The sequence below is a fragment of the Amblyomma mixtum genome, chromosome 4 (assembly GCF_055824585.1).
Source record: "Amblyomma mixtum isolate Tamu chromosome 4, ASM5582458v1, whole genome shotgun sequence".
In the NCBI taxonomy this organism is placed as follows: Eukaryota; Metazoa; Arthropoda; class Arachnida; order Ixodida; family Ixodidae; genus Amblyomma; species Amblyomma mixtum.
The window spans coordinates 156,384,130-156,397,942 of record NC_143015.1 but is presented as its reverse complement, the minus strand read 5'-3'; the positions used below and the strand labels follow the sequence as shown (position 1 = coordinate 156,397,942).

The 13,813-nt window shown below is 47.7% G+C and overlaps 1 protein-coding gene across 1 annotated transcript in view; it reads right to left on the bottom strand.

The window, feature by feature from the left end:
• LOC149348896 (dehydrogenase/reductase SDR family member 4-like) overlaps positions 1 to 13,575 on the bottom strand; it is a 36,283-nt gene extending 22,708 nt beyond the window's left edge. The window contains exon 1 of the mRNA XM_089541016.1: positions 13,275 to 13,575. Within this exon, the coding sequence (XP_089397142.1) occupies positions 13,275 to 13,450 (176 nt within the window). The 5' untranslated portion in view covers positions 13,451 to 13,575. The remainder of the gene's footprint in view (positions 1 to 13,274) is intronic.
• Between the last annotated feature and the right edge of the window lie 238 nt (positions 13,576 to 13,813).

Genomic DNA, 13,813 nt, shown 5'->3' with positions numbered 1-13,813 from the left:
GTAAACACAGCATACCCTTTGTGGAGGTCATCGTTTCCGTGTCCACACAGAGTCCCGCCTTGTAGCCTTCCACTCTGCTACTTAAGTGTGCAATCTGTTTTGCATGCCATTATAATTTTACTGTGATTTCTATAATTGTCAGTCTCATTTGGCTCCATACCTTACAATAGCATGTACTCCTTTTCTTCCCCTTCCCATCCTTTTTTTTTTTTTTGTCAAGCCCTAGTCCCCTCTATAATGCCCACCGGGCGAAGAGGGGTAACTGAATTTGGTTTGGTTTATTGGGGTTTAACGTCCCGAAGCTACTAAGGCTATGAGGGACGCCGTAGTGAAGGGCTCCGGGAATTTCGACCACCTGGTGTTCTTTAACGTGCACTGACATCGCACAGCACACGGGCCTCTAGAACTTCGGCTTCATCGAAATTCGACCGCCGCGGCCGGGATCGAACAAGCGTCTTTCGGGTCAGCAGCCGAGCGCCGTAACCACTGAGCCAGCGCGGCAGAGGGTAACTGAAATAAATAAATAAATAAAATAAATTAAATAAATAAATAAATAAAATAAATAAATTAAACATCGAGGTTGGATATAACACTTGGGAAGTAATCTTCGACCTCGTTCAAATTAGCTCCCCCCCCCCCCCCCCTTCCACACCTGGCCGCAGTACGCAAGAGCGTCGCAGCGATAACTCCAAGGCAGGATACCGAGACAAAAGAACACAACCCACAAACAGCAACAGGGCTAGAACTCAAAGGCCGGAGGAAGTAAGTTCGCGCGATGAGAAGACAAGGGACAGAAGGCAAGGCCCTGAAACCTTCGCGACACAGCTAGAAAGAGAGAGGGAGGGGAGGAAATGGAGAGAGGATGGGATCTGCGGCAGACAACGACCTTTCTCCGGTCCCGTCGGCAGGCGGCCTTGTGCCGAGGGTGTTGTTCTAGAGCCACCGCACGTGGCCTCCGCGAAAGACGACAACAAAGGCACGGAAGACCTCGCCCGCATTGGGGCTACGCAAACAAAAAGACACAAACAGATACAGACAGCCTGCAGCGTGACGCGCCGCGGAGGTGGCCGACACTGATGAAAGGCGGCTGGGAATTCGGCACGCGCACGTATGTACCGGATTTACTCGAACGTAGCGCGACCGCGACTGTAACGTGAGGGTCGCTTTTGCAGATACGGAGGAGGAAAACAAGTGATTCTCAATGAGTAATGAGTAATTACTCCCTTATTAGAAATCTACTCCACCTTGGGGGATTCCTCTAAACATTTGGTCAAGTGATTCTGTTATTCAATAATATAACGTTCATTCGGTTACGACGCAAGGCTGACTTTTCGCTGCTATATTTACAGTAGAAAAAATTGGTGACGATTACGTTACTTCCCAACGCGAAATTTGAGCGCAGCTCATCAGCTGTTTCAGCTTTTCGATCATCATCATCATCAGCCTGACTACACCCACTGCAGGGCAAAGGCCTCTCCCATGTCTCTGCAATCAACCCTGTCCTTTGTCAGTTGCCGCCGCTGTATCCCCGCAAACTTCATTTATTTATTAATTTATTTCGTTACTATCAGGGCCGTTGAGGCGTTACAGATAGGAGTGGTAAGTATACTTATACAAATAAAATACAATAAGGAGAGTGGTTAACATAGGTGATGAAGAAGAGCAGATCTAAAAGCTTCTGGTTCAGAGATGGAGACGATGCTGGCGGGCAGGTGGTTCCAGTCTGAGCTGGTCTTGGGCAAGAAATACTAAAAATACTAAAAATACTCAAAATAAAAAAAATTCTTAGCTTTTCGATAGATTGAGGCGAATAATTCTACCAAGACATGTATGTACAACTACAGACAACTTGTTATTTTTCACACATTTTCCTTCTTCAAAAAACACTGCACTAACAGTTCTTAGTTGTCATGACGGAAGCTTTGTGGTCGGAGAACTTGCTGCACCAATGCCTGGTTCTCAAAGACGAGGTCTATGCAAGTATTTTGCGAGGTTGTCACAGCCGTAGGAGGCGTTACGAGCGAGAGGCACGTGATGTTCTCCTGCATAAGTGGTAACAAATTCCTGTTTGTCTTTATATCTACATTAAAGTCCCCACCCACACTGCCACACTGGCAGGTTGACGTTTCGGCGAACACTCACCGAAACCAAGGAGCACAAGGGAATTTTTCAATCTTTCTTTCTTTCTTTGTGCTGTTGATTCAATGGGAAATAGTGCAATTATTTTGTTGCTGAAAGGCTATTAATTAAAAAGTAGAAGAACAAATGCATGTCATCGCTGAGATCCGAACCCACGATTTCCGAATCCGACAGCACCGGACAGGAAATTCAGGGGTGCTGGGCTGGGATCGCACCGGCGGCATGCAGGTGGTTTCTTCTGCTTCCTAATATCTTCCAGGAAAAAAAAAATATATATTCCCCTATTATTTCTGGTTGATGAACACAAATATAAAACAATAAAAATGTCGAGACATTGCCTTACGCTCCTTGGTTTCGGTAAAAAAAAATGGACAGCCAAAAACTTTAAAGACCTATATACATGTAATTCACATGCAGGAGCATTTTCTCGAAGATGCCAGGTAGATTGGAAAGAATACGTTTGTCATAATTGAGACTGTACAAAATGCTCTTAGCTTACCGAGTTCAGTCACGCAGGTGACTTAATTACGCCGCGGATTAACGTTCCATATCTACTCACTACAAAACCCAAAAGGCTAAAGGGTAACAAAATGGAGGAACGTGGGTTCTTTCCTTTTTCCAAGGGACAAAGAATATACTCCATTTTCACGCGATACCCATTTTCTCCCCCTCCTACCCCTGAAACACTTTTTTTTAAATTTCTGCCCCGTAGATCGACACAACTGAGCAGTCACCCTGAGACCGCGCCAAGACGCCGCCGAGGCAGGGTCCTCCTCCTCGGAGCATTCGACCCGCAAGGCCGAGCGTTGATTGACCTCGACTGACGCGCGCAGAGCGTGTTCGCGTTCTCCACAGACTGCGCACGCTGCCACGACCTGTTCGCAGAGGCCCTTGGAACACGAAGGGCGCTTCGAAGTCCCACTACTTTTCTTTCTATTCCTTTAATTACGCAAGCAGAATGCGAGTCTGCATGCAGATAAGTACGGGCGATACACTGGCGATAAGTCGAAGGGAAGAGGCCATCTACAAGGTCAACAAACGCAGCTATCTTGACTCCTCGGCGCAACAGATGGCTTGCAACCGACGTCACATTAGCCGCCGTTCCGGTAAACCATGCAGGAGCAGAATGAATATATACAGTACGGCCCACTGTTAAAGGGAACATCCGATCGCGTGGCCACCGCGTTTCGCGGAGTGCTACCGCCGAGGACTTGCGGGAACTGACGACACAAGACGCATGCACAGTAAGCATGCAAGCTATAGTCTTTCGCGCATGCGCTTCATGATGTCCATTCGCGCCGTATATAGGCAGCAGAGTTTCTCGAAGGGAGGAGGCCACGCGATCGGATGTTCCCTTTAAGAATTGACCGTACTGTACGTGTCTAGTCGTATTCGGATCCTAGCTCGAACCCTCACACCCTTCTAAGAACTCCTCCTTCAGAACTCCCCCATCAAGAACTCCTAAAGAACTTCTAAAGAACTCCTCCTCAAGAACGTTTGTATGAAAACGACATCTATTTGGTAAGATTCTGAAAGCGTGTTTCTAGCGGTTTCTAGCCGGTTTCTAGCGTTGCCGGGAATCGTCGCGCAAGTTTTTGTAGGCTTTGATTGACCCGAAATATTTTGTGTTATTATTGAAGCGAAACCTTCACCACGCTATAGGTAAAGCCAAAGTCACCGCGTCTGTAGACTTACCGTCATTTGATGTTCAGGTAAAGCAAAAAAAAGGTGCATAACTCTACTCTACTTGTAAAGATCTGCGAATTAGTAATTATTACTATTTTGCGAGAACGGTAATCTAACGCAATACCCCGGGGGAACTACGACGCTAAGTGAGGGGCCGGATGCGTTAATTATGCGACTTTGCTCATTGAATAAGGTATATAAAGAGGAAATCTATGCGCCTCCTCTGACAGCCATACCGCTTCCCTCTTTCATCCCCACCTTCCTCCGTTCCCTCACGGCGTGGTTGAAATGTCCACCGAGAAGCGAGACAGTATAACTACCCCGTTTTCATTTCCTCACAAAACATTAGTTTGGTTTTGGTTTCGTGGGGTTTAACGTCCCAAAGCGACTAAGGCTATGAGAGACGCCGTAGTGAAGGGCTCCGGAAATTTCGACCACCTGGGGTTCTTTAACGTGCACTGACATCGCACAGTGCACGGGCCTCCAGAATTTCTCCTCCAAAGAAATTCTAGCCGCCGCGACCGGGATCGAACCCGCGTCTTTTGGGTCAGCAGCCGAGCACCATAGCCACTGAGCCACCGCGGCGGCACAAAACAAAACATTAGCATTTTAAGGCGAAAGCCTTTAATACCTCATCATTGTCGACAGAAGGTTGTCAGCAGAGGTGTCACGCTTTTCTTTTGGCCGAAATGGTTATGACGTCAGAGTGCGCGGATTCGAAGTAATGAGGTAACCCACGGATGCCTGACGCCCCCTTTTGGAGCAGACGACAACTAATAAAATAGTTGTCGTCAGCTCCGACAGGAGGCGCAAGGCGCCCGTGGGTGACCACATTACTGATCTCATTACTGCGAACAGAGTCATGGATACAACCAAACTCATCGAAGCAGAGCGAGAGAGTCGTGCTAAAGAAGCAGCCAAAGTCGGCAGTCAAAGTGTGTAGTTGTAATGTGCAGTCAGTGTAGTCAAATAAAGCACTAGTACAGCACAGTCTCGCAGTCAATGCCAAACAGTGCGCCAGAAAGGCTTTCGCTTTGCAGCACTTTAGACAGCCAGAGTGCCCCCCGAATTTTCGTTTTTTTTTTTACTGCCAGTCGATAGAAATTTGCGAGAACATTTCACAGACGTCCTATTATGCTCTCCACGCTTGGCGACCGTCACCCGCAAAACGCAAGGGGTCTTCGGTTTTTCCCAGAAGCGCAGGTATAATCGCAGCGCACAACGACCGTGCAATGGTCGTGACCATGCATGAACATGTTAACCGCTAAAGGAGGCAAAAACAAAAAAGAAAAACCTTCCAGTCAATCTGACTCACAGGCCTCCCTCCGTTTGCTACTCATCGTTTCCTCGTTCATGAACGACATGTTTATGAGCACGCGTAGATGGGAGTTCGAAAAGACAAAGAACTCAAACGGCCGCCCCTATAATAGCGATGGCGCTGGCAGACGGGAGATATAGCAAGGCAGCTAATGCTGGTTTTTCAAGGGCGAGACGATACTTATTCTCCGCTTCTGGCACGCGGCTGGCCTAAGTTAAATAAGGACAAGAACAGAGCACGCCCTGACTGCCACGCGGCAAGTCGTGTTTACACCAGCAACGGTGTAAACACGACTTTTTTGTTTTTTTGCAGCTGGAACCGGTACACAAGAAAAAGGGAACGCGTACTAGACGACTACCGGCGAAGTGGCTCATTTTTTTTTTCTTTTTATATTGCAGGAGAAGTGCCAACTTTTGTTCGGCAAAGAACGAACGGAACGGGGGGGGGGGGGGGGGGGGGGGGGGGGGGGGGGGGGACAGAACATTTACTACTGTCATGTGGTCACAGTCGACTGGGGATTGCGCAGACGATAGGGATTGCGCAGACGATGGGGACTGCGCGTGGCATAGAGTTTCTTACTATTACCTAGAGGGAAAGCTGGCGGCGCTGCACTTCAGCCACCATGGACGCTCAAAGCATCATGGGGCGGTGAGCTACTTGTTGCGGCACAGTCGCAATTTTTCGGGAACACGGAGTGGCACTACTAAGATGTTTCATTCCGAAAACGCTGTTCGTGTGTGCGCAGACGACTTTCGCGCGAACGCAGTGTGCAAAACCCATAGTAGTGAAAACGCGACGACACACGACGCCAATAAAAGGTTTCACTTTTCTGAAATACCATTAAAAACCTCTTATAGTGTTTAAGCAACAACATTTTTTTTTAAAACATATTTGCTTTTAAAAGTGCGCCTGTTAATTACGAAATATTAGTTTTTATAGTGTTCTTTACTTGGCCAATAGGAGATCGAGTCGTCTCTTATTTTGGGCAAACTTTGCACTTAAATGCTTTTCTGCTCGTTTGTTGCAATCATTAGACCAGATATTGAATGTTAGGACGTTTGTAGCTATCAAACAGCTTTATTTTTCTATTATTTTTTGGCCAAAAGTTGCAGTTCCGCAACAAGTAGCTCACCGCCCCATGATGCTTTGAGCGCCCATGGTGGCTGAAGAGGTCTCGAGGGGTCGCCATGCAAACTCCCATAGACGGGCTGCCAGCTTTCCCTCTAGGTAATAGTAAGAAACTCTATGGCGCGTGGTGAGGAGCTTGAGCGAACCCTCAGCAGTGCCACCATATAAAGCTTGCACAAGAAAGGAGACACAATTGAAAGAGATGATCCACTGGTACAAAAAGCGTGGTAATTTTTTTAAAGAGAAAATATTTTCGTACTTGCGACCACATCGATCACGAAAAACGTAGCGGAAGTGCGCTCTGTATACTCGTCTGCTGGCTGTCTAGAGGTGTCACCATAATTGTTCCACCACGGTTAGCAAGACTGTGGAGAGGGATATACTCGAAAGCGTCAAGCAGAAAAATGTTGACGAAGTTGATCCCAACAACTACGCAGTCAAACGATACCATCGAGAGGCAAAATAAAAAGTGCGTTGCAACTCTTCGGTGGGCGAGATGATGCACGATAAGCGGGTATACGAACAGCGCGTGCAGACGACAGAAGAACGCCTGGGGCGTCTGCTAGAGCCGTTCCCATATCCGCAAGAAAAAAAAAAGCTCGGCGGAGTCTGTCCACGAAATAAGCAAGACATGCGCAAAAAAGAAATAAAATCAAACGAAGACTCGTGTTTTGTGTCTGTACATCCGGATATGTCCCCCCTCAGGGCCTCGCGGACAATTCAGCCCCCAGTCATCGACGAAACACAAAGGTCCACTGAAGGTGTACTGGACGTAAAAGGTTTCCTATAATGCCACGATCGTCAATGAACTCTCCCTTTTTGAGGAGGGGGAGAACAGGACAAAGGGTTTCATGAACCATATTAGTTTCGGAACATCAGCGCAGCTATCTTGGAACGTTAGAAAGAAATAATGTAGTCATTTCCTTTTGTCTTTTTTTTTCATCACTAGATTACGTAGCTCGCCCTAATGAAAGCTGCGGTATACGGCAAAGGATTGAGTTCGACCGGCTCGTGGTCATTACGAAGCACCGAAATCTCAAAGCCCTCGGAAGCATTCTTTTCTTGTTTGATATATATAAGATACACTCTTCTTTTTCTTTTAGTACGCCTTTACGGAAATGTGGACCACGACGGCAGTGAATCGAACCCGCGACATCAAGCTCGGCAAAAGAACATCGCATGTCAACGCTGAGACCGATCTCACCACAGGCAAAAGTGCGGCACATGTTTTCTTTACCTCTGACGACGTCCCATAATTAGAAGCATCTACTTCATATCCAGATCACACTCTTCACCTAATTTATAAATTACTGCCTCACCAATTATCCTATGTCCCCTCAAAATGGCGCCATCCTCTAGTCACGTGACGTCGCGGCCGCCATTTTGTTGTTCAGCGAGTATCTTTGGCAGTGGAGGCCGCAGCAGGAGGCATAACCTTTTTAAACATGCAAGCCGCCTTTCGCAGCGCTGCATAGACAACAAAATGGCAGCCTATGTACGCCGGTCTTTACTCTTGCATACTAAGTAGTCCTCGAGACTAACAACGACACCAACTACGAACGGTCTCCGCTGTGCCAACGCATGCATTGCATGCACACGGCAACAGAGAAATTTCAGCGCGTATGCGCCAGCAAAAAAAAAAAAAAAAAATACACCGATAAAAACTGCAGACCATTCGTTCGGCTTGGTTGCCTTGAAGGAGAAACCTCCCCCGTTCGCTACAAGGTCGCGATATTTCAACGCGTTGCACAAGAAAGCGGCTATAGCATTTTTTTTCTTTCTTTCGCTTCTGTCATGCAGAAAGTCGTCGCGGCGATTCCGACAAACGATCTTAATCGCCCGCTTCCTTCTGTTTCAAATCCCATAGACGCTTGCGTAAGGAGGAGGAGTTCTTGGCACAAGGCCTCACCTACACGCCAAGAATGCTACGCAACCGACTCCATATGTCAAAGCCATAAAGTGGTGCAAGAAGGGCCGATAAGTTCCAATCTCCAATCGCATATCGGAACGAAACTGGAGGACACCGGAAGATAACCGAAGATAGCAGGTGAGGAAAGGGGTAGAATGTACGCCAGCGCTACGAATTGCGCAGGGGATTGGGGGAAGCACTGTGGGCACGGCCCGCAGGTGATCTCGGAGGCCACAACAGGTGATCTCGGAGGCCACGAGCAGGTGATCTCGGAGGTCATGCTATAGGACATAAGTTATGCTACGTGCGCTGAAATTACTGGTCTAGAGGGGAGATTACGGGGATTACGAAACTCGCGGGCGGGGCTGGGCGCGTGCTTGCAGCAATATCCGAAGCCGAAACGCGCCCCGCAGCCTTGGTGGTGGCTTACGGGGCAGTCGAGGAAACAAGGGGAGCCGGTGAAATGCCTTTTCATCCGTGACGTTATATTTGCCCAGCGCACACACACAAGCTGCCGTCGCAGCCTCGGCGAGTTGGACGCGCTTTTCCTTTATTTGCCAGGCAATGAAAAAAAAAAAAGAAGGGGAAAAGAAAACGCGGTAAAAGTGAAGACAGGTCGCCCCAGCTGCACGCTATCCTCGATGCACGTACTGCAGGACGCTTGTGTTTCTGGCGAACATTTTTTCCGAAAAAAATTTGGAATCAATCGAGAAAAACTTGAAAAATTCCGCGGCAGTGAAAGTGTGGGATCCAAATTCACGTACACAATATAGCCTGCGCAGCACCGCACAGTCAAGAAGATGGTTTGGTTTATTGGGGTTTAACGTCCCAAAGCAACTCAGGCTATGAGGGACGCCGTAGTAGAGAGCTCCGGAAATTTCGACCACCTGGGGTTTTTTAACGTGCACTGGCATCGCACAGTACAGAGGACTCTTGAATATCGCCTTCATCGAAATTCGGCCGCCGCGGCCGGGATCGAACCCGCGTCTTTCGGGTCAGCAGCCGAGCGCCGTAACCACTGAGCCACCGCGGCGAGTACACTACAAGAAGAGAGTACGATATGGAATTTAAGGTCCCAACGCGACTTTGGCTGCTGTGATGGACGCTGTAGAGGAGGGCTCTGGATTAATTCTGACCACCACAGGGGCGCTTTTACGCTTCACCTCCACTGAAACGAAGCCGCAGCGGCCAGGATCGAACCCGCGACCTCGGACAAGCAAAAGAGTGACCTAACCACTGAGTCACCGCAGCGGGGTGACACACAGCACGTCATGAGCTACTCTCCTACATGCTGCTTGTATTGTGTGTGGTCATGATAGCCACTCGCCCAACTCCCCACTCTTCTGAATAAAAGTTTTAAACTGTGTCTCATCCCTGGCCCTCATAGTGCAGACATGTAAAAGCAAAAAAAAAAAAACAGACGGTGCCTCTTACGCATGCGCAGTGTCGCCACCTGGCCCTAGATGAAGCGAATTCGCAACAATTAAATGTACGGTGGTCCGGCTTCGCTTAAACTTTCACAACTAAAGCCAAGCCGTCGGATACAGCTTTCCTCACGGCCTAACCCGTCACTTGAAACAAAAAAAAAAAGGGTCGGGGAGAGATTTAAGAAAAAAAGTCCCAAGGAAATTGCGACAGGACGGTCTTTTCTCATCGCATGCGTCAGAATTCTTGCAAGTTCGCGCATCCATTGAAATCATTCAAAAATTCAGGGGGCACTTTGACTGTCTAAAGTGGGTAGAGGCGGAAGCGTTTTCCGCACCACCTTCGCTGTTTCTGTGGCACCGGTGGCGTCACATATAATTGACTACTAATTACTAAGTGATGACAAATCACTAATTAATGGTTAATTACTGATTAATGCCTGAATACTGATTAACTGCTAATTAATTACGCTTAAGCTTCGCCTTTAGGAGTGGAACGCGACAGCGCGTTGTAGCGCTGCCAGGGAGTCCACGGAACACCACCCGTTCAGCGCGATGCCTTGCCCTTTGAACGCAACGCTTTTTGAGGAAAGGAAATGGCGCAGTAATTCTCTGTCATCTCGGTGGACACCTGAACCGCACCGTAGAGGAAGGGAGGAAGTGGGAGTGAAAGAAGATAGATAAAGAGGAGCCGTAATGAAGAAAATGAAAATTGTATTTGAGGAAAGTAAATTACGCAGTAAGTGTCTCACAAAATTCAGGGGGGGGGGGGGGGGCACTTTTTTGAACTAAAGTGTGGTCACTGATGCCCCTAGGAGTGGAACACGACAGCGTCTTGCAACGCTGCCAAGGAGTCCATAGAACGCCATCGCCCATTCGGTTCTACGCCTCGCTCGTCAGTAAATTGGTTTTTGAGGAAAGGAAATGTATCTGTCTCTCATTTGTCGGTGGACACCTAAACCTCGCGGGAAGGGAATGGAGGAGGATGAGAGTGAGTGAAGACACCGTATTCACTAGACGCGCCTTTGTTCATGCCAAACCATCGAGCTGGCGTGGCGAAGTGGATGCATGCTCGTCTCTCACGCCGAAGACCGGGGTTCGATTCCTGAGCTCGACCAATTTCTTAATCGGTTTTATTCATTTATATTGTCTGACTAGTAAAGCTAATTAGGCTAATTGGGTACTTAAGCAATTAACTATGCTCAGTCCCACTTAATTGGAGCATCACTATACGATCCCTTCAAGTGGTTGCATGGTTACTAGCCAAAGTGCAATTGGCCCCGTTTGAAATTCGCGCACTGTGACGTCACGACCGTTTCCACCAATTGAAAAGCGTGACATTTTCTGTCGACAACTGCTGCTTACAACGATGAGACATTAAAGGCTTCCGCCTTAAAACTAGCTTCCGTCCCTTCTACCTTCAAATGCGCAGTGGTTAAAAGGCGCAGGTAGTTCTTGAGAGAGAGAGAGAGAGAGAGGGAAAGGCAGGGATGTTAACCAGAAAGGATTCCAGTTGGCTACCCTGCACAGGGGAAAGGAATGAGAGGAATTAAAGAGGAAAGAGAGAAGTAAAGGGAAATAATCACAGTCTGTCAATTAAGGCAGTCGCTCTTGATGAATGACAATCCACTTGCGTTCAATGTATTTCGCGACCGGTTCTATCATTTCCGGAACACATTACAACGACTAAAAAGAAGTTGGCCTAGAAGGATAAGGTATACCACGTTCTAATATTAAAGTGACTGCTCTAACGAAAAACGGAGCTTTTATAGAATGCAAATGACAAAAAAAAAAATATCAATGTAGGTGTCGCGATCACCGGCCAATTTCGGAAGTAACATGCATGGTTGACACAATACACGGATCCCGGAGGCCAGACTCCACTGCCATTCACGTCAAAACGGCGGCAAGCTAGTCATTTTCGGTACAGACGTCACGAGTGGCAGGAATATTTTTCAGTTCTATTAGCGAAGCTACTCATGAGTCTTTTGCTACCGGAAACGCGTCAACATATCCAGAAAAAGGCGAACAATGAATTTTTATTGAGAAAAATAATTGGTTGGAGGTTTCTTGCGCGTCCCTTTTAATTTTCCTACGACTGGATGAAATTGATTCAAACGGCGACGCGCAGCCTCGCTGTGGTGTTTATCGCAGTAATTTCAAAACCAAAGCAAATATTTTTTTTTTTTAGGAAATGTTCATAAAGTACCCTGAGCCGTATAAAGTGACCCGACACTAGTGACAGGAAAAACCATGAATGTGAGGCGACAATTTGCAGAGCAAAACTAAAACGTGAAGAACATATCCCGATGTACTCTTGAGGCAGTGAAAAAAAAAAGTAAACATGTCCTAGAATTCCCCACTCAATACAACGTGAAACAACGTGCACAATCAATTATTTACGACCACGACATGTGCAGTGCAATGAATCGAGTCTCGTCTTTCATTGCTTATATCGAAGAAAGGAATGTGCGGAACCGCATTTTGCTGAAGCCTTTCCTGTTCGTATCTTTATGCAACTCATTCACGTTCAGGTATGCGGAAAGTAGACCTTACGAGCGAGCATTTACTTTTTTCATGACTCACCGCTTTTTACAGCTCTCGGTGAACAACTTATCCGACGAAATTCCTTTTGAACCAAAACGCTTTGGTTCTCACAAGGCTTCAGTATTAATGTTTGTAAACTGTCCGCATTTAATTTCAACTGATTTTCGTGGCTTGCATCTTCATTTCATTAGTCAAACTACTGTGCCAGTGTTATGCTTCCCTTGTGTATCGTCCGATCGTCTTTTAATGGAATATAAAATGAAGATGATGAAAAAGAAGTTTTTTTTTTTCTTTCGGATGGCTGACACCACGTTCTCCACTACGTACAACTGCGGGCCGACTTCTCAACGACGTGTGCCCACTGACTCAACCTAGAACGTGTCTTACAAAACACCGCGGTGAATCACCGGTACCAAATTGCTTTCCATTGTAGGCCTTCTACCCACGAAACCGTGTTTAATTTTATCGCGCGCTTCGCTCTATGTCTTCTCCGACGAAAGTAGCATAATTACTTAATGTGTGAAAAGTCAACAACCCTTTCCGAGTCCCCGTGAAAACGGTGAGACTGGAAACTAAACAATTACCGCCGTCAACACTGGGAAATCTGCTTTTCACAAATCACATCGCGAGTCCAAACAGCGAACGCTGCCCCGCGGGCAAAATAACTTTCTTAACTAAAAGATAGTAGCTATCTTTCCAACGCCACCGAAAGCCTAGCCAAGTATGCTCTCGAAAGAGCATGCAACGACGCCGGTAACGTCGGGTACAGCTGATAAAACTCATATCAGGAGGCGATTAGAGTCACTTGCAGGCACACTCGTAAATGACGCTTGTCTACACAGTATGTGACCGAGCACTTTCAAACCACGGTCCGTAACTACGAGCTGCACCACTGCACCGACATTCGAACGAGCGCGAAGCAGTGACAGCTGCAATCGCACGGATCGTCGCGCAATCAACGAAATGGAAAGCCCCGAAGAATGCTTCTCGCTTCGGGTGGCGGCACGCCTCGACAACAAGCCCCAACGTCCTTTGGAGCATCCTCGCTTCCCGCACAGCTCTCGACGACCGCGCCATTCATCACATATCCGTTCAGTTGTGGGCGGTGTTGGCAGTAGCTCACCCTTCCGTTGACGCTGTCACGATGGCAACTTTCCCCGCTAGTTTCTTGGCGCTCGAAGCGGTCGACATCGAAGCACGGGCGACCGGCGTGCTCGCCGAAGAAATCCGGGTGAGGGTGGACAGCATGTGCACGGTGCTCATGTTTCGAGCTTGGTCGATCAAATCGGCACGTATCATTCACCGGTAAAACGGCCCCCGCACTATGCAAGGGCGACAGGGACGATGCTACTGCTGGCTTCTTTTTGCCACCAGAGCCACCGTCACGAGACGTTTTGTGGTGTGGAAAGAGAAGGTAGCTCGCACACTCGCCCCGCAATCGCACTCTTGCCACAACTTGTGGAAAGGCGGCGGCTTTGTCGATTGCAGCGCCGTTAGAAGGTTGTACGGAGAAGCGGGGAACTAGTGAAATCCAGAAATGCTTGCTCCGCAGCAGGAGTGGCATGAGGACTTTGATGGGCATCGGAGGTCACTTACTTTGTTTGCGTCCCTTGCTTATTCATTTAGAAGTGCTTAAAAATATGCGTTAAAGAATAAGACTGG